This window comes from Salvelinus fontinalis, chromosome 29, assembly GCF_029448725.1.
Source record: "Salvelinus fontinalis isolate EN_2023a chromosome 29, ASM2944872v1, whole genome shotgun sequence".
Classification (NCBI taxonomy): Eukaryota; Metazoa; Chordata; class Actinopteri; order Salmoniformes; family Salmonidae; genus Salvelinus; species Salvelinus fontinalis.
The window spans coordinates 29,995,924-30,023,900 of record NC_074693.1 but is presented as its reverse complement, the minus strand read 5'-3'; the positions used below and the strand labels follow the sequence as shown (position 1 = coordinate 30,023,900).

General features: G+C 42.9%; 1 protein-coding gene across 1 annotated transcript in view; it reads right to left on the bottom strand.

Moving 5' to 3' along the window:
- Positions 1 to 5,415: 5,415 nt before the first annotated feature.
- The window catches only part of LOC129827815 (CCR4-NOT transcription complex subunit 6-like), a 29,393-nt gene continuing 6,831 nt past the window's right edge, over positions 5,416 to 27,977 (bottom strand). Inside the window, exons 10-12 of the mRNA XM_055889014.1 lie at positions 11,825 to 12,058; positions 11,383 to 11,591; positions 5,416 to 10,019 (exon numbers count right to left, since the gene is read on the bottom strand). Coding sequence (XP_055744989.1) covers positions 9,771 to 10,019; positions 11,383 to 11,591; positions 11,825 to 12,058 — 692 coding nt within the window. The 3' untranslated portion in view covers positions 5,416 to 9,770. The remainder of the gene's footprint in view (positions 10,020 to 11,382; positions 11,592 to 11,824; positions 12,059 to 27,977) is intronic.

Below are 27,977 nucleotides of genomic sequence, written 5' to 3'. Positions count from 1 at the left end.
GGCTACTTACAGTGTTGGGAAAGGATCACAGCAGTGACTGAATGAGAGGGCTACTTACAGTGTTGGGAAAGGATCACAGCAGTGATTGAATCAGGGTATGAGGCATCAGTTGAGGTGTTCAGAGGCTTGAACAGTGCAGGACAGGATTTGACTGAGGAGACAAAACAATAACACAACAAACTACTCAGACAAGAGAGCTAAGAATAACGTATTGGCAGCCTAGCCGGACCAATTTTGAATATTAACTCAATTTGATCACATTCCCATTTTCTCCTGACACAAAAGTGGACTATAAATACATAATGTTACCAATTAGTTTAACCTGACCAGATGGACAGCGCACAGTCTGTATGCAGCTGCTCTTATTAGTAGTCTACAGTTGATCAGACTGAAAAATACTCTCGTTTTCATCCCATACAGCATGTCAGATTTCTAATGTTTAGAATAAAGCATGTCAGATTTCTAATGTTTAGAATACAGCAGGTCAGATTTCTAATGTTTAGAATACAGCAGGTCAGATTGCTAATGTTTAGAATACAGCATGTCAGATTGCTAATGTTTAGAATACAGCATGTCCGATTGCTAATGTTTAGAATACAGCATGTCCGATTTCTAATGTTTAGAATACAGCAGGTCAGATTTCTAATGTTTAGAATACAGCAGGTCAGATTTCTAATGTTTAGAATACAGCAGGTCAGATTTCTAATGTTTAGAATACAGCATGTCAGATTTCTAATGTTTAGAATACAGCAGGTCAGATTTCTAATGTTTAGAATACAGCAGGTCAGATTTCTAATGTTTAGAATACAGCATGTCCGATTTCTAATGTTCAGAATACAGCAGGTCAGATTTCTAATGTTTGGAATACAGCAGGTCAGATTTCTAATGTTTGGAATACAGCAGGTCAGATTGCTAATGTTTAGAATACAGCAGGTCAGATTGCTAATGTTTAGAATACAGCAGGTCAGATTGCTAATGTTTAGAATACAGCAGGTCAGATTTCTAATGTTTAGAATACAGCAGGTCAGATTTCTAATGTTTAGAATACAGCAGGTCAGATTTCTAATGTTTAGAATACAGCATGTCCGATTTCTAATGTTCAGAATACAGCAGGTCAGATTTCTAATGTTTAGAATACAGCATGTCCGATTTCTAATGTTCAGAATACAGCAGGTCCGATTTCTAATGTTTAGAATACAGCAGGTCAGATTTCTAATGTTTAGAATACAGCAGGTCAGATTTCTAATGTTTAGAATACAGCAGGTCAGATTTCTAACGTTTAGAATACAGCAGGTCAGATTTCTAATGTTTAGAATACAGCAGGTCAGATTTCTAATGTTTAGAATACAGCATGTCAGATTTCTAATGTTTAGAATACAGCAGGTCAGATTTCTAATGTTTAGAATACAGCATGTCAGATTTCTAATGTTTAGAATACAGCAGGTCAGATTTCTAATGTTTAGAATACAGCATGTCAGATTTCTAATGTTTAGAATACAGCATTTATGTAATGCTGCAACATTTATGTAATGAGTTTTCGCTTGTGTCTGTCCGTAGTGATTATGTGTTATCTTTGCTAAATAAATACCGGAGGTAAGTGGAAAGCCTACTCGAGCGCACGCGAAACAATGCGCTGCGTCAAACTAATGGATGATGCGATGGAAGCATTCAAAACCATTCGGAATTGTTTTCAACATCTCAGAAAAGACAAAATTCGATATGTTCAGCAAGTAAAGCACCGTAACGTGCAATTACCTCTGCAAGCTCCTTGAAGTTGCCCTTATCGGCGGAACTTTCCATCTCGTCGTGTCCTCTAAAAGGAAATTACTGCATGCCCAAAAACGCAGGCAAGGCCAGCCAACTTAATGAAAGGCTCCCTGTTAACCAGCTATACTTTTGATACCGGGTGGTATTGAACGATCTCACATTTTCATCCTTCTTCATGAAACTGATCTCAGGCAGAGATCGACCCTCGCTTTTAATTTGCACCTTTTCCGTGTACCCCAGAGAATGAAAGGGGTTCTTCAACAAAAAGTCCACAACATTTTCGGCAGCGTTGGCCATTCTACCATTCTGGCGCAGAAAACTGCACACTCGTGATGGTAACGTTAGCTAGCTAGCTATTGTGGTTAGCAAGGCAATTTTAAATAAATTGCACTAACTGGACACAAAAATAAAGTTCTGAAACTAAGAAAACAATTTATAATATACCTCCTCTGTGTCCTGTAACTTGAAAAAAATAATTTGAATTTAATAATATCCCAAAAATGCTCAACTATCAATCTCTATCCAACAATGTCACCAAGCTTCTCAATATAACCCCCATAATGCTCTGCACAATCCCAATACAACTCAATAGGTTCGTTCTATGGTCCTAATTATATGATTGGATGGACAACATGTCAGTTCATACTGCAAAAGCTTGGATTGGTTGGAGGACATCCTCCTGAAGTGGTCATAACTACCATGTATGTCTATAGAAAGGGTGGGGTCTACGAGCCTCCTAGGTTTTGTATTGAAGTCAATATAGCCAGAGGAGGACGGCAGCTAGCTGTCCTCCGGCTGAACCATGGCGCTACCCCAGACAGTGCTGTTGAACTTACTGTAGACCTTCATGGCAAAAAAATTGTTATTTAATCGATTATTTGGAGACATTAATATATTCAATAGATTAAAATGTTTAGATTAAAATTTTTAATGTTTCCATATTTTTAGGAAATTTCCCTGAGGATGACCCTTCCACCTCTGAGCCTCCACTGGTGTGCGCACATCTGATTTTATCAAAGCTCTACTTCATTTTATATATATATTTGATGTGGAAATATGAAGAGGAGACCACCACAAACACACCAGAAGGCTAAAACCCACGTCCACAAGGTCAAACAGATTCTTTAGACAGGTCCATTTAGATATTTAAGAGCAATATGAAATAACGCCTTAGTCTAGTCCTCCCCCCTTCACATCCCCCCGCTGTTCTAAATATCCTAGTTGACCAGTGAGCAGACCACAGGTGACTAGTCTAGTTAACACATTCCACATGTGGCCTACCACCTGAGCACACAGCTCTCCTCTCAGAGAAAACCATTCTGCTCTGTTAAAGACCTGCATCCCTTCCCTTCCAAACACACGCAAGAACGCACGCTCACACACACGGAATGTGCACGGCACTCACACACGCAGTAGGTTATGAGTGTTTCAGCCATGCGAGTTGGCCGCCAGTCATAACTCACGTGTCTCACCTTTCTCGTTAATAAACGGTATACAGCCCACACCCCAGCTTTAACAGGAGTGTGAAAGTTTACAGGCCTACAGCTCAGGTGTCTCTGAACACGTGTAAAAAATCTTTGTAAAGTTAGAATTTAGCGACAGCGAGTCAGAACATTACAAACAGGACTTGTGTTGTAACAATACCCGCTAAGTAATCTACCATTGATAATGTCAACCATCGGCTCAAATCCAGGCCTATTTCTCCACATCACTAGATGGCTTTATGAACCCTACTGTCCATCATAAGTGTTTACATTTCTCATCTGGCTCAGTGTTCCATTCTGGAGCTTTATTAATGGAACCAACAACAGTAGAACCCAGAACAGTAGAACACAGAGATGACAGCGCTTCACACACACAGAGACTCTGTTCTCTTCTCCTGCTACGTTCGCCTACTTCGTTCTCCTCCCACCTCCATGGAGAGACGCTACATCAGCACCCAGATATATACACAAGCAAATAAGGACAAGTATGCACTCACGTGCGCACACACACACACACACACACACACACACACACACACACACACACACACCAAGTGATGTGCCAATGACAGAGAGCACGAGGCAGGCATGTTTACTGATCCTCATGTTCACGGTTAGTCATGTAGAGTTTCTTTTGTAAAGAGGGGGAAAAGAAGGAGGATAGAAGCTACATCTGCAAGCACTTTACAGGCTTCTGGACTCAGGCTGCCACGTTAGCACAACACTGATGGACCGCCAGCACTGGAGTCAACCAGGCAGGATCACACACACGCATGCAGACATCCGCTTCAACATCAAATTCCACATTTACGAGAAATGGTTCATGACCTGTCTCAAAAGCACATTTTTTCAACAAAATAACTCCATTGAATTCGAAAAAACATGTTTTGAAAGCTCCAGCTGAATGGCGAACACTAGCAGCATTATATACATGAAATGGGTGTTTTTTTCACAGGTAATTTCAGTGAGAATAACTTCCCAGCAATTTCTGTTAGAACTTAAAGTCCCAGTGCAGTCAAAAACATGATTTGTGTTTTATATACATTTCTACACTCAGAGGTTGGAATAATAATGAAATTGTGAAAATTATAATTCCCTTTTAGTGTAAGAGCTGTTTGAAAAGACTGCCTGAAAGTTCAGCCTATTTTGGTGGGATGGAGTTTTGGCCTTCCATGGTGACATCATGCAGTAAATGAGTTAATAGACCAGTAAGAAAGAGTTCCATACCTCTCTGCCAAAAACAGATCGTTTCCCCCTCCAAAATCAGACCAATCCCATTGCTAAGAAGCCATTTTAATTTATTTTAGAGAATGTTAAGTTAAAACAATCACAGTAAGGTGCCTAATTGTTACCCAGAAATGATTTGATATTGAGATAAAAGCGGCTGCATTGGGCCTTTAAAGAATACACCGGTGCTCAATAAACTAGACAAATATAGTAAAGTCAGTATTGCACTTTCCACCAGATTAACAGTATTTAGTCAGAACCTGTACAGTACTTATTGTACCTATGCTGTTGGGGAAAGCATTTCCCTCCTAATTTCCTGTCTTAAGACCTCCTATAGTGCCAGGTAGGTAGGCTGGCTATCCTTCTGGCTCTTTGGCTCAAGAGCTGTGTGTTTCACAGATCCTGAGGCTCAGTGTGTGTGGCTCTATATGCCTCTACTTATTAAGCACATCATCATCAGAGTTAGTTCTGGATGGAAGGCAAGTTCACCCCACCGTCTGTTTCTGATTCTAAGGTGCCTATGGTCGTTCAACCCTAAACGACTCATTTTAAGGGTAAACACCTGCCCTACCTCAGCCATAAATGTCCCTTTTCATCCCAACAGCCACCCTGTAACTCAGAATATTGGATTGTACTGCAGTACATGTCATATGTTCACTGAATACCCCGACAGCACGTAAATGTATAACAGATCTGTTCAAACAACATCATCCTTATACAACTCAGCACAACGGTGTTTGTGATCTTAAAGCGCCATCTTGTGGTCATAAAAGTACTAATCTACTTCGTGGTCCTCCATCCAGTTGGGACATCAGGCTGCAACAATCTTCTGCCACTGGAATCCATCTTCTACCTATATTATAATACAGGCAGACAAATATCACATCAGGGAACCACATTATGTAACATCCACTGCAAAGAATCAGAGGGAGACAGATTGAAACAGTACTTGAATTTATTTACAACCATAAGTAGGAAAATACATAGCTAGGTAGGAGTAAAGAAAATGTGTTCAACAGAAAACTAGTCCAGTCAAACCAAAGCGGCAAAAAAAAAAAAAAAAAAAAACTTGTTTACCATTGTCCCTTAAATTTGTATTATTGAGTTTAAAAACAGCTGACTTGATTCTTTGAACATTGTGCCAGTGTTCTTTGCTGGTATTCCATGAATGGTAAACAAGTAGTTGGTCCAGTGTATGTACACAGTGACAGTGTACTCAGCTAGCTACAAATTGACAAACCTGACCAAACTACCACCACTATCGGCAAGGGCGAGGGTGAAGCCTAAATATACAAGCTGGAGGAGAGAAAATGCTAGAATGGGGTGATCGAAATCAGCAGAAATTGAAAAAATATTAGATAAGTTTCCAAATAAAATAATTTTCAAAAACATTTTCTTAATGACTGTCTGGGTATTGACAACTTTCTGGGGAATGGAAATGGCCTGTCTGAAATGAGGACTATTGGACTATTGCAAGCCAAACTCATTTAGACATGGATACATGCAGCACTCATGTTGTTTAAGGAAAATACTTCCTTTACAACCCTACAAGTCATGACAGTGGTATTTGGATGTACTGTATAGAAGGTTAAAGAGGGTGCTTCACATTTGGACAGAAAGCAGCTTTGACAGGGAGCGCAGTCAGATTCCTATAAAACACCTAGAAGTCAACAGTAAAGTTATAGCGATCACTAACTAACCAAAGCTCATGGTGACATCAAGCCGTGTTATTCCCCCTTTTTTCTCCAATCAAAACCAATGTTGGGGGTTCAAAACATGAGGGTTAGTAGGCTTGGTGACCTACTCTGTTTAGCCACTGTGAAACAAGAACAGTGAGATGGACCAAATAGTGCTCTCATCACAGGACCAGACCATCTACCAGCAAAATGCGTTCAGCTTAGTTTTACACTCGCGTTTGTTTCACACAGTCAACAATAGTGCGGTCTACAACTGAATCAGCCAGTAAGACAAGGCTCCCCCGGTTCTAAGACAACATACATCTTAAGCCTAAGCGATAACCCCCCCCCCCCCCCCAAAAAAAGTTGAGAAAAATAAAGTTCAATATCCACGTTTGGAAAGGCAAATTACTATTAGGAATGATTTTTTCAATAAGCATTCTGCGTCCACTTCTAGAGCAACCCAACGTCGGCCAAGTCCACAGTTCATCAAAAACACTAATCTACCAAAAAGAGAACCATTTGGTTGTTGGAGGTATGGAAAAGCAATGAGTAAAAGTGAAAACAATGTAGCAATCAGAATACACATTAAAAACACAATTCAACATTTTAGAAAGGAAACATGATACATATTTTATTCACACTTTACAAAAAAGCTACTACAACAGTATCAGCAATTCAGGGTTATCAAACCAGACATTGGTTTCTGGAAAGAAAAAAAAAAGAAAAAAAGGGGAAAGTAGGGACAGAAAACAACTTTTAAAGGACATTAATATTTCAATCTTTTTCCTCTGTAAAAATTCATAAAATGCTAACTTTAGCACAGTGGCTTCAGTATCATATTTACTTTAAAAAGGTGATCATATTTTATTTAATTGACAAATCATTGTGGGCTAGACGGGGTAACTATCATAAGTGTGCATTATTACATTTCCTGTTAAAAATGTGACAGTTGCAACAGTGTCAGTCACTATTGGCATATTTCATGTTTTGGTCCCGGTGATAAAACAGATAGATAATAGCAACAAGTCTGTGTGGGCCACCTGATAGCCTGCCCTACAGATGGTACCAGAGTGGCTGGAACCATACAGGGGCTTCAGTAGAGGGGTTAAAAAGACAGGACTAAAGGAATACACTTGACCGTTAAGGGGAACATGCTTTTGTAGATTCAGAATTTAGATTTGTGGTGGAGGCCGGGGCAGGGTCAAGAGAGGCTAGGTGGCTATGGGGATAAGGGGTTCTAGAGTACAAGGAGGGTGCAAAACATTATGGAACTGAGGGGGCTTACAAGAGGTCTTCGCTTTGCCCCAGAAAAAACAAGACAAATATTCCATACCTGATTACTAGATCGCTCACCCAGGAGGAGAGATATACATACACACACACACCCCATAACATGCTCACAGCTCATACAAAAAATAATATCCCTAACATAAGCCAAAAGCACAAAATCTACAAATGTCTCGACAGTATTTAAAAATAAACAGAAGAGGTTGTTCCGGCGTTCGCCGATTGTAAATAGTGCAAGACTACAAACTGCGAAGGTGAGGCACAATGTTCCGGTTGTACAACACTGGAATAGTGGAGGTGTGATGTGAAAACCCTCTGAGGACATATCTGAAATGACACTTTATTTCCCCATGTAGTACACACTTGACCAGAGCCACACAGGACTGTTCAACAGTAGTAAACTAAAGGGAATAGGGTGTTATTGGTATCCAAAAAGTGTCTCAGAGTATGGATCAGTTGTTTCTTTTAGATCATAATGAATAATATGGACAGATCCTAGATCAGCACTCCTACTCGGAGGCTTTGTGGGTACAGGCCATGGTGTTACTATGGCCTGAACTGTGAATGGTAGGTTAGGTTGGTGGCAGGAAGGCTTATTAATAGAATGAGTGAGAAGCATCAGGAGGTTTAGTCAGTAGATCTATTTACAATCTGGGCAACATGCCCTCAAATCAAAAACAGCAGGAAACCAATCAATACTGATACATCAAAACAGTTAACCTGGGGGGGAGGGGGGGGGGGGTGAACACTCAGAACAACCCCTTACGTATTTTGTACAAGCTGGTAATTTGAATTAATCTTAACATTTCCTGGATAAAAATGTAGTCATAGTTTACAATACAATCCTGTATTTTCCTCGAATCAGATCAGTACAAAAACCGCCAGAAAACAGGTCTTTAGTGGCTCATATACAATCATGTAAAGACTGAATCTACATTTATATTCTGTACAAACACTGGTGGAAAAACCCCACTGCTGTAGAGTAGGGAATTTATGGCTGGGGGAAAGTCACTACTGGCCTCAAGAGACAGTGCTACAAGATCTGTGTGTGTGTGACCGTGAGAGGAATGCTGGTTTAAACTCCTGTAAATCAGCTAGTGACCTCCCTCTGCTTAAAAAAATAACAAACTAAGTAAAATTTGTTGATATTCCCCATCCCATTGCCCCTCAGCCAAAACCCCATTCCCTATTACGAAAGGTGGTAACTGGTCCAAACGAAGTCATGAACAAGAAAATGGATGACCGTCGCGTACGCAAACAGGAGGTAATAGTGTGCAAAAAGGGATTGCCACTAATGACATGTTATGCAACTAAACTCATTACATTTGGTTTCAGTCCAGAGAATCCAGATGGGTTTCTAGCACTATGCCTGACCGGCAAGCCGACAAGCCTGTGCAAACTAGAGCTAAGCTTGCCACACGTGGGTCCAGACAAGTGTATTTGGTGGATGCAGTAGTCCTAAAGGATAACAATACGTCTAAAAACCTCAACAGTGAGTCTTAATGCACCAGTGGGGTTAGTTTCTATTGCACCACTTGGATAGGGAGACAATGGACTGAGTTCTATTAGTCAATGGAGAGGACTGGTAGCACCAGGTGAGCACCACAGTAGTGGACCCACAAAGAGATGGGCCCTGTAGCAGAGAGAAGGAGCGCTACTCTCTCCTATGGGATGCTCCAGATATATGGGAGATATCTAAGTACCATCACATTGAGCCCAGAGGAGAGAAAAGCGAAGGCCCACCCCGAGCCTTGGCTGGTAGGGAGAGTGAGACAGACCAGTCTAACACTGTTTTTGCTGGTTTGAGATTGGTATAGGACAGACCATCAGCTCGAAATGAGAAGTGGTGTCCTTTCTCTCCTTGCCTCATGAAGGTGTCCACAGCTCTCAAGTGACAGAGATTTTCTTGTGCCATTGTTCAAGACTGCACAGGTCATGTCAAAGTCAACAAGAGTCTGCTGGTATTGCTAAAAATGTATCTCAATATCTATAATGGGCCAAGGGGATATTGTGAAATTGGATGCTACCATCTGTTAAGGAGTTACAAAAGCATTATGGGTAAGAATGACAGGGGGATCTAAAACACAAGATAATATAATGGACAGACAGGATTTACTTTAGCATTATCAAAATGAAAACAAGGAAAATAAAAAATATATCTATAATAACAGAAATCCCTGTCGGCCAGACCTCACTGTATGGCTGATTCTTTTTTAACAGGATGGTTGCCTGTCTTGTCTTCCTCCAGTTTGAAGAAGAGAGGCGATGGAGGGAGAGGCTTTAGACCAAATCACAGCGCCCCCCTCCCCCCGGTGGTGTCTCACGACTACCTGCGGCCTCCAGGCAGGTGGATGCCGTTGACCTGGTTGTTGACCTGGTTGTTGACCTGACCCTGGGGCAGGGTGCTGGGCAGCAGCAGCTCCAGTTGGGTGAACAGGGAGAAGTGGTCAGAGGGGATGTGGGGGTGCGGACAGCCGCTGATATTGTTCTCATGGAGCCAGTTGGAGTCCAGGGGACCCAGGATGCCCAACATGTTGAGCTGAGGCTTGGAGTAGAAGATGTAGTCAATCACACCCTGAGGAGAGAGAGAGAGAGAGAAAAGAGGGGGATGAGTGAGGAGGAGCCTCGGTTAGGGAAAATGTGTGCCGGGCAATTGGCAGACCCCATTTTAGTTTACCGGACAAATTACATTTACTGCCAAATCTAATGGAAACCCAAATAAATCCAGTCATGTGGCTAACACTGTTTTAGGAGAGCCCAGACCACATGTAAGTGACCGCAATGAATATTGATCTACAGAAGCAGGAATAATAAGAATAATAAACAATCCAAAGGACAAACTGCTACTCCTACTACACGTAACAGAAAGCCTACATGTCCAACGTGATTTGTACTAGCAGTTTAGACCCAAAACAGACGCAAGTTTACCGCACACTACCTTCTCAGACTGTTGGCTAACCTTAGGCCTAACAGAAAACAAAGGTCAGCAGAGTTTCTAAACCCAGAGGGCCAACAGAGCAATACTTCAGGGAACGCTGGCGAAGCAGACTCAGCAGACCAGGCCAGGGTCTTGGGTTTGAGAAGTCAATAAAGGTGAGAAATCCTTCTTAGGTTGTCAATTTGCTCGATTTCTAAAGGCACAGCCTAAATTGGAGCCAATGTCTTAAGTTGAACATGTTATTTCTCCAACCTTGTGAAAGTGACAAACTGACATGCCTTTGATTTGGTGGCCTGCACATATGAAGATCGGCACGAGATGACCATTAGACACGATGAAATGTTAATGTCCATAAGCTTAGCTAGCCAATGCCGCCATGACATAGCCTACACGTGTGATCAGGGATTTTTATTGGAGTAGCAGTTTCTACACACCTGCATAACAAAATATTTATTGATGTACAGGAAAAGAAAGTTATACTCTTCCTTAAAATAGACTGATATGACATTTCTGTACAAACACTACTGCAGGTCTGTCAACCTATTTGGTGCGGGCTGGTACCAGTTGATTCAACGTTGCAAGTCTGACCTCAAAACATGCAGGTAGACTGGGTAAACTACAGAGATTATGCAATTGGAAAGACCTGCATCAACCTCCATACAATGTGATTTAAGCCATTTTATTATCCCTTTTTTCCCTTAAAATAAAAATCAGGATGTATTCTGCCAGACATTGTCCAGCAATGTCAGCTTATGCATTTTTGGGCCAAAAGCAGTCAATTATTTTTCTGCACACAATGTCAGATTAGATGAAACGTTTACAAAGCAGGTGCATGGTCCAGTAAAGACTGACAACAGTGGGGGGTTAGGTAAATTTCAATGCCAGAAAAACACAATTTCCTGACTAATCAGGACTAGATCAAACAGCAATCTGTAATATGTCAAGAGAAGGCCTCAGAGACAGTGCTTCAGATGTGCTTGTGTTTGAGCGCCTCCCTCACCTTGAAGTCGAAGGTGTAGTTGGTGTAAGGCATCAGGCTGTCCTCGTAGGCGCTCCTCAGCTTGAAGCCGTGGGTGATCCTGGAGTTTGACGTGGAGTTCCCGTTCTTGCCGTTGCAGTTAAAATTGGTGAGGCTGTCGAGGTAGCGCAGCTCCTTGAAGTCCTTGTGGGTGCAGTCCACTCCACCTTGACTCAGGTACTCCACCACGCCTGGGGAGAGACGGTAGGGATTTACATTGGTCCTGTTCAATATGGGGGAATGAGCCAACTAAACATCCAATAAGACAGATGTTAATTTTCCATTGCCCTACTGAACACAAGCGAGGTGGACAAGTGTCTTCATTACTTCATTCACAGTAACCATCACCTAACAAGCAGCTAGTGTGCCCATCACTACACTGCTTGCTTGTACCTTTCCCTTCCTTTCTAACTCAGTCACTCACCAGAGTCTGGTAGAGAGTTGAGGTCAGCACAAAGCACTAGAGGGATGCTGTTGGTCTCCCCAGAGACAGAGGAGAGTTTGAGGCTGCGCGTGGCCTTGTCCACAATGTTCTTCACCTCAGACAGGAACATCATGGTCTGGACCAGCTTGACGTCAGAGTACTCCGGGTCCCAGTGCATGTGGGCATTGGCCACCAGTAGGAGCTGTTTCTCCATGCCGTGCAGAGACTTCCCCGCTGGAGAGGAGAGAGAGAAGTTTGGGGTTTACTTTAAAGGCAGAGCACAGCTAAGGAAAACTTGAGCTAGGGAAGAGCAGCAGTCACTCCCCTTTTGAAGTTCTAGGATTGAAGTAAAGGAGTTGTGGTACACACTGGGCCAGATTAAGAAAAATCACAGGCCCCGGGCTTTGGCTACTCAGACAATGACAAACAGATCAATCTGGTCTTGAATTCAAACAATAGCCCAGGCCAATGAAGCGACAGTAAAATATTTTAGTTCATTGACTACACATACAGTGCATTCGGAATGAAGCCACACCCCCTTGACTGATGCGTTAAAAAAAACTAACAATGTGGTACAATCTACACAAAATATCCCATAATGACAACACAAAAACCAGTTAAGAAATGTTTGCAAATGTATTAAAAATAAAAAGCAGAAACACCTTCACCTAAGTATTCAGACCCTTTACTAGGATACTCAAATTATATTTTTCACATGGGTCGAATACAACAGATCGAAGTCGACCAATTATGATTTTAACGCCGATACCGATTATTGGAGGACCAAAAAAAGCCGCTACCGATTAATCAGCCAATTTTTATATATGTAATAATGACAACAACAATACTGAATGAACACTTATTTTTAACTTAATACATAAATAAAATCAATTTAGTCTCAAATAATGAAACATGTTCAATTTGGTTGAAATAATGCAAAAACAAAGTGTTGGAGAAAGTAAAAGTGCAATATGTGCCATGTAAAAAAGCTAACGTTTAAGTTCCTTGCTCAGAACATAAGAAAACTGGTGGTTTCTTTTTTTTTTTTGTCTTCAATATTCCCAGGTAAGAAGTTTTAGGTTGTAGTTAGGACTATTTCAAATATCTTTGACTATTGGATGATCTAATAGGTACTTTAGTACTGCCAGCCTAATCTCGGGAGTTGATAGGCTTGAAGTCATAAACAGCGCAATGCTTGAAGCTGCTGGCCAAAGCAGGAAAGTGCTGTTAGAATGAATGCTTACGAGCCTGCTGCTGCCTACCACCGCTCAGTCAGACTGCTCTATCAAATCATAGACTTAATTATAATAACACAGAAATACGAGCCTTAGGTCATTAATATGGTAAAACCCGGAAACTATCATTTCAAAAACAAAACGTTTATTATTTTCAGTGAAATACGGAACCGTTCCGTATTTTATCTAACGGGTGGCATCCATAAGTCTAAATATTGCTGTTACATTGCACAACCTTCAATGGTATGTCATAATTCCGAAAAATTCTGGCAAATTAGTTCGCAATAAGCCAGGCGGCCCAAACTGTTGCATATATCCTGACACTGCGTGCAATGAACGCAAGAGAGGTGACAATTCCCCTAGTTTAATATTGCCTGCTAACATGAATTTCTTTTAACTAAATATGGAGGTTTAAAAATATATACTTCTGTGTATTGATTTTAAGGCATTGAGGTTTATGGTTAGGTACATTCGTGCAACGATTGTGCTTTTTTCGCAAATGCGCCTTTGTTAAATCTTCCCCCGTTTGGCGAAGTTAGCTGTCTTTGTTAGGACGAAATGGTCTCCACACAGTTCGCAACGAGCCAGGCGGCCCAAACTGCTGCATATACCCTGACTGTTGCACAGAACGCAAGAGAAGTGACAATTTCCCCTGTTAAAAGAAATTCAGTTAGCAGGCAATATTAACTAAATATGCAGGTTAAAAAAATATATACACTTGTGTATTGATTTTAAGAAATGCTTTGATGTTTAGGTACACATTGGTGCAACGACAGTGCTTTTTTTACACCACCCGTTTGGCGAAGTAGGCTGTGATTCAATGATAAATTAACAGGCATGTCATCGATTATATGCAACGCAGGACAAGCTAGATAAACTAGTAATATCAACCATGTGTAGTTAACTAGTTATTGTTAAGATTTATAAAAACAATGATACGTTTAATGCTAGTTAGCACCTTACCTCCTTGCTGCAATCGCATAACAGGTAGTCAGCCTGCCACGCAGTCTCCTCGTGGAGTGAAATGTAAAATCGGCCATGATCGGTGTAAAAAGAAAATGCAGATTACCGATTGTTATGAAATCGGCCCTAATTAAAATCGACCTCTAGACCTTAGTGAAATGCTTACTTACAAGCCCTTAACCAACAATGCAGTTAAGAAAAAGTATTAAGTAAAAAAATAGTAAAATTATAAAAGAATAACGTTCAAGAGCAGCAGTAAAATAACTTTGGTGAGGCTATATACAGGGGGTATCAGTACAGAGTCAATGTGTGGGGGGGAACAGGTTAGTCGAGGTAATATGTACTTGTAAGTAGAGTTCAAGTGACTATGCATAGATAACCAGAGAGTAGCAGCTGCGTAAATGAGGGGTTGAGGTGGGGACGACAACGCAAATAATCTGAGTAGCCATTTGATAAGCTGTTCAAGAGTCCTATGGATTTGGGGGGGTTAATGCTGTTAAGCCTTTTGGACCTAACAAGCGGTACCGCATGCCGTGCGGTAGCAGACAGAACAGTCTGACTAGGGTGGCTGGAATCTGACAATTTCTAAGGCCTTCCTCTGACACCGCCTGGTATAGAGGTCCTGGAAGCTTGGCCCCAGTGATGTACTAGCCAGTACGCATTACCCTCTGTAGTGCCTTGCGGTCAGAGGCCGAGCAGTTGCCATACCAGGCAGTGATGCAACCAGTCAGGATACTCTTGATGGTGCAGCTGTAGAACCATTTGAAGATCTGAAGACCCATGCCAAATCTTTTCAGTCTGAGGGGGAAATAGGTTGTCGTGCCCACTTCACAACAGTCTTTGTGTTTTGACCATGATAGTTTATTGGTGATATGAACAAGGAACTTGAAGCTCTCAACCTGCTCCACTACAGCCCCGTCGATGAGAATGCGGGCGAGCTCTGTCCTCCTTTTCTTGTAGTACGCAATCTCCTTTGTCTTGATCACGTTGAGGGAGAGGTTGTTGTCCTGGCACCACAAGGCCAGGTCTCTGACCTCCTCCCTATAGGCTGTCTCATCGTTGTCAGTGATCAGGCCTACCACTTGTCGTCGGCAAACTTGGTGTTTTAGTCGTGCCTGGCTATGCAGTCATGGGTGAACAGGGAGTACGGGGGTGACACACACACACACACACACACAAACGGATCCCTGAGAGGCACTCGTGTTGAGGATCAGATTTTTATGAATCCAAGATGGCGTAGCAGTCGGACTTGTTTGTCTTGTCCCACGTAAGTAGTCGGTCTCATCGTTTTTCAGTATATATTTTAATCTAAATATACTTTCCTGCAACCCGCCCCACCCAATGTGGTAAAGATCTGCAATAACCGCTGGTTAACGCCTCTGTGCACGCACCAGTTAGCCTTGAGCTAGGCCCATCTCCCAGCTAGCCAAAGAGGTATACCCGCTAATTCCTGGGCTAGAATACCTATTTTGCCAATTGGCCTGGACCCTTCATTGCCAACATGGAGCACTGCCGATCCATCACGATTGGTCTGCCGACGTAATCTTCCCATGTGGTTTCAACTGGCTGTTGCGTTGTCACCGAAGACTGCTAGCCCCAGCCCGCTAGCTTTTTGAACGCCGTGGCTCCAGCTCGCCTCGCAACATAGCGACTACCGGACTCACCTATTGCTGCTCATTGGAACCTAGGATCACTTGGCTACACATGCCTTTCTCTAATGTCAATATGCCTTGTCTTCTGCTGTTCCGGTTAGTTTTATTTCACTGTAGAGCCCCTAGTCCAGCTCAACATGTTTTAGATAGCCCTTTTGTCACACACCCCACACATGGAGACCTCACCTGGCTTAGCTGGTTTCTCCAGAGCTCTCTCATCGTCACTTAATGCCTAGGTTGACCCCCACTGTACTCATATCCTACCATACCCTTGTCTGTACATTATGCCCTGAATCTATTCTACCAGGCCCAGAAATCTGCCCCTTCTATTCACTGTCCCCAACGCACTAGACGACCAGTTCTTATAACCGTTAGCCATACCCTTATCCTATACCTCTGTTGATGTAGAGGTTAACTTTTGGGATAGGGGGCAGTATTTTCACATCCGGATGAAAAGCATGCCCAAAGTAAACTGCCTGCTACTCAGGCCCAGAAGCTGGTATATGCATATTATTTGTAGATTTGGATAGAAAACGCAGAAGTTTCTAAAACTGTGAGTATAACAGAACTTATTTGGCAGGCCAAACCCCGAGGCCAAACCATCCAGGATTTTTTGTTGAGATCCCCATAGAAAACCCATTAGAAATCCAGATCACTCTTTTCAAGGCACTTGCTTGGAGTTCCTATCGCTTCCACTGAATGTCAACAGTCTTTAGAAATTGGTTGATGTTTTTCCTTTGATAAATGAAGTAGCCCTGTTCAGAACGAGGGTTGAGGGAAGTGTATTGTTTGATAGAAGCGCATGACCAAAAAAGCATGCTCCACTTTGTTTTCCTCCGGTAATGAACGCAGTTTATGCGGTCTTAAAATTTGATTGATTATTTAAGTTAAAAAATACCTAAAGTTGTATTAGGAAAGTTGTTTGAAATGTTTGGACAAAGATTACAGGTAACTTTGTAGTCATGTTGCGTGATTTGGAACCGGTGTTTTTCTGGATCAAACGCGCCAAATAAATGTCCATTTTGGATATATGACGGAATTAATCGATGTTGTGATGTTTATGGGACATATTGGAGTGCCAAAAGAAGAAGCTCGTCAAAGGCATGAATTATATCTTTATTTATGAATTTCGTGTCGCGCCTGGCGGGTTGACATATGACTGTCTGTTTGATGGGGTGCTATCCTCAGATAATAGCATGGTTTGCTGTCGCCGTAAAGCCTTATTAAAATCTGACACGTTGGCTGGATTAACAACTGTAGCTTTAATTTGGTGTATAGCATGTGTGATTTCATGAAAGTTGAATATTTATAGTAATTAAAATTTGGCACTCTGCCATTTCACCGGATGTTGGTCAGGTGGGACAGTACCTAGCCTAGAGAGGTTAACTTCTTATGGCTGCAATCCCGCTAACGGGATGATATGACAACAGCCAGTGAAAGTGCAGGGCGCCAAATTCAACCCCCCCCCCCCAAAAAAACTGAAATCTCATAATTAAAATTCCTCAGACATACATGCGTCTTATACCATTTTAAAAGGTAATCTTGTTGTTAATCCCACCAAAGTGTCCGATTTCAAATATGCTTTTCAGCGAAAGCACTACAAAAGATTATTTTAGGTCACACCAAAACACAATAAGCACAGCCATTTTTCCAGCGAAAGATAGCAGTCACAAAAAGCAGAAATAGCTAAAATGAATCACTAACCTTTGATGATCTTCATAGGACTTCATGTTAATCAATACATGCATGTTTTGTTTGATAAAGTTAATATTTATATATAAAAAAATCTGAATTCACATTGGCGCGTTACATTCACTAGTTCCAAAAACATCCAGTGATAGTGCATAGCCACATCATTTCAACAGAAATAATCATAAATGTAGATGATAATACAAGTTATACACATGGAATTATAGATATACCTCTCCTTCATGCAACCGCTGTGTCAGAATTCAAAAAACACTTTACGGAAAAAGCAAACCATGCAATAATCTGAGACGGAGTTCAGAACAATAGTAAAATTAGCCGCCATGTTGGAGTCAACAGAAACCAGAAAATACATAAATGTTTCCTTACCTTTGATGAACTTAATCAGAATGCAGTCCTAGGGATCCCAGGTCCACAATAAATGCTTGATTTGTTCGATAATGTCCGTTATTTATGTCCAATTAGCTACTTTGGTTAGCTTGTTGGTAAACAAATTCACAAAGCACGTCCACTATAACGTGACGAAATGTCCAAAAGTCCCGCAAGTTAGTAGAAACATGTCAAACAATGTATTGAATCAACCTTTAGAATGTTTTTAACATACATCTTGAATAACGTTCCAACCAGAGAATTACATTGACTTCAGTTGAGCGATGGAACGGAGCTGCCCCTCACGTGAACGGAGCTGCCCCTCACGTGAACGGAGCTGCCCCTCACGTGAACGGAGCTGCCCCTCACGTGAACGGAGCTGCCCCTCACGTGAACGGAGCTGCCCCTCACGTGAACGGAGCTGCCCCTCACGTGAACGGAGCTGCCCCTCACGTGAACGGAGCTGCCCCTCACGTGAACGGAGCTGCCCCTCACGTGAACGGAGCTGCCCCTCACGTGAACGGAGCTGCCCCTCACGTGAACGGAGCTGCCCCTCACGTGAACGGAGCTGCCCCTCACGTGAACGGAGCTGCCCCTCACGTGAACGGAGCTGCCCCTCACGTGAACGGAGCTGCCCCTCACGTGAACGGAGCTGCCCCTCACGTGAACGGAGCTGCCCCTCACGTGAACGGAGCTGCCCCTCACGTGAACGGAGCTGCCCCTCACGTGAACGCTCACCTCATGGCAGTGGTGAATCATTCCTGTCTTCTTCGGCCCCCCTTCACATTAGAGTCATCTAAGTTCTATTGACATCTAGTGGAAGCCGTAGGAAGTAAAAACTCATCCATATCTCGCTGTAATTTCAATGTGATCTTGGTTGAAAATCTACCAGCCTCAGAAAAAATCCAAAGAGGAAGTGGAACGTCTCAGGTTTTTGCCTGCCATATGAGTTCTGTTACACTCAGATATAATTCAAAAAGTTTTAGAAACTTGAGTTTTCTATCCAATACTAATATGCATATATTAGCAACTATGACTGAGGAGCAGGCCATTTACTCTGGGCACCTTTCATCCAAGCTACTCAATACTGCCCTTGCAGCCATAAGAAGTTAACCCAGGCCCTGTAGCCCCCAGCATCACACCCATTTCCCAGGTGCTCTCATTTGTTGACATCTGTAACCGTAAAAGCCTTGGTTTCATGCATGTTATCATCAGAAGCCTCCGCCCTATATGTTTTTTTATTCACTGCTGTGGCACTCCTCCAACCCTGATGTCCTAACCGTGTCTGAATCCTGGCTTAGGAAGGCCACCAAACATTCTGAAACTTCCACCCAACAACAACATTTTCTGTCAAGATAAAACTGCCAAATGGGGCAGATTTGCAATCTACTGCAGAGATAGCCTGCAGAGTTGTCATACTATCCAGGTCTGTGCCCAAACAGTTTGAGCTTCTACTTTTAAAAATCCACCTTTCCAGAAATATGTCTCCCTGTTGCCGCTTGTTATAGACCCCCTCAGCCCCCAGCTGTGCCCTGGACACCTTATGTGAATTGATTGCCCCCTATCTTCAGAGTTCGTACTGTTAGGTGACCTAAACTGGGACATGCATAACACCTACATCCTGCAATCTAAACTAGATGTCCTCAGTCTCACACAAATTATCAAGGAACCTACTAGGTACAACCCGAAATACATAAACATGGGCACCCGCAGATAACATACTGACAAACTTGCCCTCTACATAAACCTCCACTGACTTTAGCCAGGATCTCAGCGATCACTGCCTCATCGCCTGCGTCCGTAAGGGGCCAGCAGTCAAACGACCACCCCTCATCACTGTCAAATGCTCCCTAAAGCACTTCAGCGAGCAGGCCTTTCTAATCGACCTGACCCGGGTATCCTGGAAGGATATTGACCTCATCCCGTCAGTAGAGGATGCCTGGTTCTTTAAAAGTGCTTTCCTCACCATCTTAAATAACCATGACCCATAAAAAATAAGGTAGAACTAAGAACAGATATAGCCCTTGGTTCACTCCAGGCTTGACTGCCAATGACCAGCACAACATCATCCTGTGGCGTATTGCATGAGCATCGAACAGCCCTCACGATATGCAACTTTTCAGGGAAGTCATTAACCAATATACACAGTCAGGAAAGCTAAGGCTAGCTTTAAGAAACAGAAATTTGCATCCTATAGTCCTAACTCCAAAAAGTTTTGGGACACCGTAAAGTCCATGGAGAATAAGAGCACCTCCTCCCAGGTGCCCACTGCACTGAGGCTAGGAAATACTGACACCACCGATAAATCCACCAACGATGATAATCGAGAATTTCGAAAAGCATTTCTACAGCACCCCGGCCAACCGCTCTGCACCCACCGCAGCAACTTGGCCAAGCCCCCGGCATTAACTTCACCCAAATCCGGATCCCGACAAATTGTAGCAACCCCCATTACAAGCCTGTTCAACCTCTTGTATAGTCTGATATCTCCAAAGATTGGAAAGCTGCTGCGGTCATCGCCCTCGTCAAAGGGGGAGACACTAGAGCCAAACTGTTACAGACCTATATCCATCCTACCATGACTTTCTAAAATCGTCAAAAGCCAAGTTTACAAACAGATCTCCGATCATTTCAAATCCCACCGTACCTTCTGGTTTCCGAGCAGGTCATGGGTGCACCTCAGCCACGCTCAAGGTCCTAAACGATATCATAACCGCCATCTATAAGACAGTACTGTGCATTCCGTCATCAACCTGGCCAAGGCTTTCGAATGTCAATCACAGCATTTTTTAAATCGAACTCAACAGCCTTGGTTTCTCAAATGACTGCCTCGCCTGGTTCACCAACTACTTCAAAGACAGAGTTCAGTGTGTCAAATCAGAGGGTCTGTTGTCCGGACCTCTGGCAGTCTCTGGGGATGCCACAGGGTTCAATTCTCGGGCTGACTTTACTCATATATACACTGCTCAAAAAAATAAGGGGAACACTTAAACACAATGTAACTCCAAGTCAATCACACTTCTGTGAAATCAAACTGTCCACTTAGGAAGCAACACTGACAATAAATTTCACATGCTGTTGTGCAAATGGAATAGACAAAAGGTGGAAATTATAGGCAATTAGCAAGACACCCCCAATAAAGGAGTGATTCTGCAGGTGGTGACCACAGACCACTTCTCAGTTCCTATGCTTCCTGGCTGATCTTTTGGTCACTTTTGAATGCTGGCGGTGCTTTCACTCTAGTGGTAGCATGAGACGGAGTCTACAACCCACACAAGTGGCTCAGGTAGTGCAGCTCATCCAGGATGGCACATCAATGCGAGCTGTGGCAAGAAGGTTTGCTGTGTCTGTCAGCGTAGTGTCCAGAGCATGCAGGTGCTACCAGGAGACAGGCCAGTACATCAGGAGACGTGGAGGAGGCCGTAGGAGGGCAACAACCCAGCAGCAGGACCGCTACCTCCGCCTTTGTGCAAGGAGGAGCACTGCCAGAGCCCTGCAAAATGACCTCCAGCAGGCCACAAATGTGCATGTGTCAGCATATGGTCTCACAAGGGGTCTGAGAATCTCATCTCGGTACCTAATGGCAGTCAGGCTACCTCTGGCGAGCACATGGAGGGCTGTGCAGACACATGCACATTTGTGGCCTGCTGGTGAAATATATTGTCAATCAAGTGTTGCTTCCTAAGTGGACAGTTTGATTTCACAGAAGTGTGATTGACTTGGAGTTACATTGTGTTTAAGTGTTCCCTTTATTTTTTTGAGCAGTATATATATATATATATATATATATTATATATATATATATATCTCTCAATGATGTCACTCATGCTGCTGGTGATTCTCTCATCCACCTCTATGCAGACGACACCATTCTGTATACCTGGCCCTTCTTTGGACACCGCTAACAAACCTCCAAACGAGCTTCAATGCCTTACAACACTCCTTCCATGGCCTCCAACTGCTCTAAAAATGCTAGTAAAACATGCGTGCTCCTCAACCGATTTCTGCCCGCACGTCCAGCATCACTACTCTGGACGGTTCTGACTTAGGTTTTTGTCCACATATTCTAGGTGTCTGGCTAGACTGTAAACTCTCCTTCCAGACTCAAATTAAGCATCTCCAATCCAAAATCAAATCTAGAATCGGCTTCCAATTTCGCAACAAAGCATCCTTCACTCATGCTGCCAAACATACCCTCGTAAAACTGACCGTCCTACCGATCCTCGACTTCGGCGATGCCATTTACAAAATGGCCTCCACTCTATTCAGCAAATTGGATGTAGTCTATCACAGTGCCATTCTTGTCACCAAAGCCCCAAATACCACCCACCACTGGGACCTGTATGCTCTCGTTGGCTGGTCCTCGCTACATATTCGTCACCAAACCCACTGGCTCCAGGTCATCTATAAGTCTTTGCTAAATAAAGCCCCGCCTTATGTCAGTTCACTGGTCACCATAGCAACACCCACCCGTAGCACGCGCTCCAGCAGGTATATTTCACTGGCCAGCCACAAAGCCAACACTTCCTTTGGTCGCCTTTCCTTCCAGTCCTCTGCTGCCAATGACTGGAACAAATTGCAAACATCTGAAGCCTATATCTCCATCTCTAACTTTAAGCATCAGCTGTCAGAGCAGCTTACTGATCACTGCACCTGGACACAGCACACCCAACTCAGCCCCATATTGTTATTTATGTTTTTGCACCACCATCACGCCAGTGTTTATGCTAAATTGTAATTATTACACCACTATGGCCTATTTATTGCCTTACCTCCCTAACCTTACAACATTTGCACACACTGTACATAGATTTCCCTATTGTGTTTGACTGTACACTTGTTTATCCCATGTGTAACTTGTTGTTGCACTGCTTTGCGTCATCTTGGCCAGGTCACAGTTGTAAATGAGAACTTGTTCTCAACTGGCCTACCTGGTTAAATAAAGGTGAAGAAAAGTGTTACCTACCTTTACTTCCTGCCCGTCAGGAAGTCCAGGATCCAGTGGGAGGCGTTTCATCCCAGGGTCATTAGCTTAGTGATGCGCTTTGAGGGCAGTATGGTGTTGAACACTGAGCTGTAGTCAATGAATGGCATTTTCGTAGGCGTTTCTTTTGTTCACGTGGAAAAGGACAGTGTGGAATGCAATAGAGCTTGCATCATCTGTGGATCTGTAAGGCGGTATGCAAATTGGAGTGGGTCTAGGGTTTCTGGGATAATGGTGATGTGAGCCAGCCTTTCAAAGCATTTCATGGCTACAGACGTGAGTGCTACGGGTCAGTAGTCATTTAGCCAGGTTACCTTAGTGTTTTTGGGCACAGGGACTATGGTGGTCTGCCTGAAACATGTTGGTATTACAGACTCAGACCAACTTGGCAGTTGGTCAGCACATCTTTTTAAAGGTCTTTGGTCAGCTACGAAAAACGTGATCAGTCATCCGGAACAGCTGATGCTCTCATGCATGCGTCAGCGTTCCTTGCCTCAGTGAGCATAAGGAATTTAGGATCGATGCTAGGCTGCTCTTTGTAGTCTAATAGTTTGCAAGCCGTGCAGTATGATTCAATCTTAGTCTAGTATTGATGCTTGGCATGTTTGACGGTTTGTCAGAGGGCATAGCGGGATTTCTTATAAGCGGCTGGGTTAGAGTCCCGCTCCTTGAAAACAGTAGCTCTACCCTTTAGCTCAGTGCGGATATTGCGTGTAATCCATGGCTTCTGGATGGGTTATGTAAATACGGTCACTGTGGGGACGACATCATCAATGCACGTATTGATGCCGGCGGAAGAATCCCAGAACATATTCCGGTCTGTGCTAGCAAAAAGTTGTGTAGCTTAGCATCTGTCATCTGACCACCTCTGTATTGACAGAGTCACTGGTGATTCATGCTTTAGTTTTTGCTTTCAACAGGAGGATAGAATTTTGGGTAGAATTGCCAAATGGAGGGTGAGGGAGAGCTTTGTACACATCTGTATGTGGAGATGTTGCACATTTAACATGCTGGTCGTAATTAGGTAAAACTGATTTAAGTTTCTCTGCATTAAAGTCCCCGGGCACTAGGAACGCCGCCTCTGGATGTGCGTTTTCCGTTTTGCTTAAGGCCTTATACAGCTCATTGAGTGTGGACTTCGTGCCAGCATCGGTTTGTGGTGGTAAATAGACAGCTATGAAAAAATGAACACACTATTTAACTAGAGTTGTCCACAGCTTATCATGAGATACACTACCTCAAGCGAGCAAAACCTTGAGACTTCCTTAATATTAGATTTTGTGCACCATCTGTTTACAAACAGACCACCACCCCTTGTCTTACTGATGCAGCGTAAAGCCCGCCAGCTGTATTTTATCCATGTGGTCGTTCAGCCATGACTCGGTGAAACATAAGATAGTTAATGTCCCGTTGGTAGGATATTCGTGATTGTAGCGCATCTATTTTGTTATCCAATGAATGTACGTTGGCTAATAGGACTGACGGTAGAGGCAGATTACGATTACCAGCTCTTCGTCTCCTCCTGCCAAAGACGGAGATGAGGGCCTTGTCGGGTGTCTGAAGTAAATCCTTTGCATCCGACTCGTTAGAAACATTTGTCTAGTAAGTACTCGCTGTCCTGATATCCAGAAGCTCTTTTCGGTCATGAGACAGTGGCAGAAACATTATGTACAAAATAAGTTACAAATAACACGAAAAAACAAGACAACTGGTTAAGAGCCCGTAAAAGTGGCAGCCATCTCCTCTAGCACCACATGATTTGGGAAGGTAGACCTGTCTATGTAAGGTCCCATAGTTGACAGTACATGTCAGAGAAAAATTCTAAGAAGGGTACCAAAAAAAAAAAAAAAGTCTGCAGCATTTAAAGTCCCCAAGAACACAGTGGCATCCAATCTTAAAATGGTAGAAGTTTGGAACCACCAAGACTCTTCCTAGAGCTGGACGCCTGGCCAAACTGAGCAGTCGCGGTAGAAGCTGCTCCTTGATGAAAACCTGCTCCAGAGTGCTCAGGACCTCAGACTAGCAGATGGTGAAGTGTGATAAATTACTTCAGAGAACATGTTTCCAAAGCTCCAGAGTGCAATGCCAGCAAGTTTTACACCACTCTAGCCAATGCTTGGCATTGCACATGGTGATTGTTTTCTCGTGAGCAGTTGCTTGGCCATGGAAACACATTTCATGAAGCTCCCGACGAACAGTTCTTGTGCTAACATTGCTTCGAGGCAATTTGGTGGCATCCTATGACGGTGCCATGTTGAAAGTCACTGAGCTTTTCAGAACGGGCGATTACACTGCCAATGTTTTTCTATGGAAATTGCATGGCTGTGTGTTCAATTTTATACACCTGTCAGCAACAGGTACAGCTGGAATAGACAAATCCACTAATTTGAAGGAGTATCCACATACTTTAGAAACTGGGTTGTTCGAGCTCCGAATGCTGATTGGCTGACAGACGTGGTATATCAGACCGTATTCCACGGGTATGACAAAGCATCACTTTTTACAGCTGTAAATTAGGTTTGTAGCCAGTTTATAATAGCAATAAGGCATCTCAGTGCTTCGTGGTATACGGCCAATATACCATGGCTAAGGGGCTGTACACAGGCACTCCACTTTGTGTTGTGCCAAGCCCTTAGCTATGGTATATTGGCTTCTCGTGCATAAAAAAACAAATTGTGTGTGTATATATATATACACATATACACACACATATACACATACACACATACACACACACACACACACACGGAAAATAAACAAAATGTAATTTCACAGTTCATAAGGAAATATGTAAATTGAAAAATGAATTAGGCCCCAATATGGATTTCATGACTGGGCAGGGGCGCAGCCATAGGTTGGCCTGGGAGGGCATAGGCCCACCCAGACATCCAGAATACATTTTTCTCCACAAGAAGTTATTTATTAAAGACAAATGTATGTGTATTTAACATTTCTGGGATCTTTATTTCAGCTCATGAAACCAATAATTTGCATGTTGCATTTGAGATAGATATACAAATAGGATACATACAGTAGCTACTAAATAAAAATGTCCAGTGGCACACTGACTCATCTAATGATAAAGATGAAGCCATAGGCTACTCACGGTGACAGCTGATGCACTTCTCATCTGAAGATGAGCTACTTTGAAAAACAGTGCTGCTGTCAGCCCCAAAAAATGTGAGATGAGATTTTTCTATTGGTTCTAGAGAGATTAGTGTTCTCTTTTTAGCAGTAGGGATTTGCTTTCCAAACTGAATTTCTCACAGTTGTACATTTGCACAAGGCAAACAGACAGCCGCAACCAAACATAGAAATAAAATCAATAGATGGCCGATCCCATTCAAATCAGGGCTGGTAGGTATTTTTTAATATGCAGTTAATGTCATTAATCAGTTACCCACCGAGGCAGGGCCCCCCCAGTCACACGTGGGCTCCCTACCTCTACTCCTCAGCCCTGGTAAGCCCCTGCATTTAACAGGCCCTTGGTACACATTTAAAAAACAGTTGAGACAGCACATTCCTAAGCATTGATGAAAGACACTACCCCCCACCCATAATTTAGTTTACCACCAGTGCTCAAAACCGATGTCAAAGCTGAAGTGCATACCTTTAATATAGGTGACGTAATGACACCACAAAAAAATACCGCGCTATTCGTGCAACACATAATTCCTAACCCACAATGTCTGCTGTGTGGATCTATTTTGAAGTTGCAAAGGAAGATAACAAAAAGGCCACATGCAACATTTGTGCTGCTATTATTTCCTGACGGGAGAAAATGAAATCATTCAATACCACAAACCTAATTACTCATTTGAAAGAACAAAAATTTCAGCGAGACAACTGGAAAGCGAAATCCAGTAATGCCAAGATAATGTAATTCATTGCCCTTGACAATCAACCGTTCTGTTGTGGATGTTGGCTTTCGCCTACCGGTCGAGCACATCAAGCCCCGGTACACACTACCAAGTAGGCGCTATTTTTCCAGATATTTCCCTACCAGAGTTACAGTATTGTTGAATCGCACATCCACGAACTACTTGGTATGGGCGTTGCGGCTATTAGCGTCACAACTGACATTTGGACCAGCGACATCAGCACCATGAGCAAGCGGAGTCTGACTGCACAGTTGGTTGACCAGGATTTCGTACCGAGGAAAGCCATATTGCATGTTCAAGAATGTGCTGGTTCTCATACCGCAGCTGCCATTTCAACGGCATTTGAGAAAATGTTTGAAACTTGGAAAATCCCCCAAAAAGTACACGCTGTGAATTGTGATAATGCACGTAACTTAAAGTCTTTGGAAGAATACGGAGTTGCCAGTTTGCCATGCATGGCACACACGGTGCAACTGGCTGTGAACGAAGGTTTTTTGGTGCCCAATGCAGCATATCTGACAGTGGCAACAGGTAGGAAGATAGCGGGTCATTTTAAACACTCACCGCTATCATACAGCACCTGCAAGCAATACAGGAGCAGCTTGGAGTGAAAATTAAAAGGCTTAATTAAGATGTTTCCACCAGATGGAACAGTCCTATTTACATAGAGCCTGCTGGAACAAAAATAGGTGCTTGACGTGTACGCTACCGACTTGGAATTACCTGCAACAATCAGTACAAACCAGTGGACTCATTGAAAACATGCACACTCCTAGCTCCATTCGAACAACTGACCCAAGAAATAAGCTCTTCAACTGCGTCTGCAGCAGACGTGATACCTGCTGTCATGGCATTGAAACACCTGCTCAACAAAACTGCCGACAGACCTTGGGGTTAAAACTTGCAAACGTACTCTACTAGACGCTGTGAACAAGCAATTCAGGGGCATTCTCTGATCCTCTTTACTGTGTCACCACCATGCTCGATGCTAGGTACAAGGACCGCTACTTCGACCCAGACAAAAAAAACAGGGTTACTGTGAAATGTTAGACAAGATGGAAACAGACACAGTAACAGCACACACCCAAGAAGAGGACCCACGACTTTAGAGGCCATGGACAGACACGGCTGAAACTTCACTGTTTGACATATGATGAAATCCTGGTTGTAAGTGAAATAAGTTTTGTTTATTTTTTTACTGGTAATGGGGACATGCGTAAATGCCAACAAAATAACTTTTTTTGGTCACAGACATATTTTCATTTTCTGTTACTACATCGGCCTAATGATCCTTTAGAATGCAAGAATAAAGCAATATGTTGTATTAAATGTACGACTACCCCCCATTATTTGCAGATACTA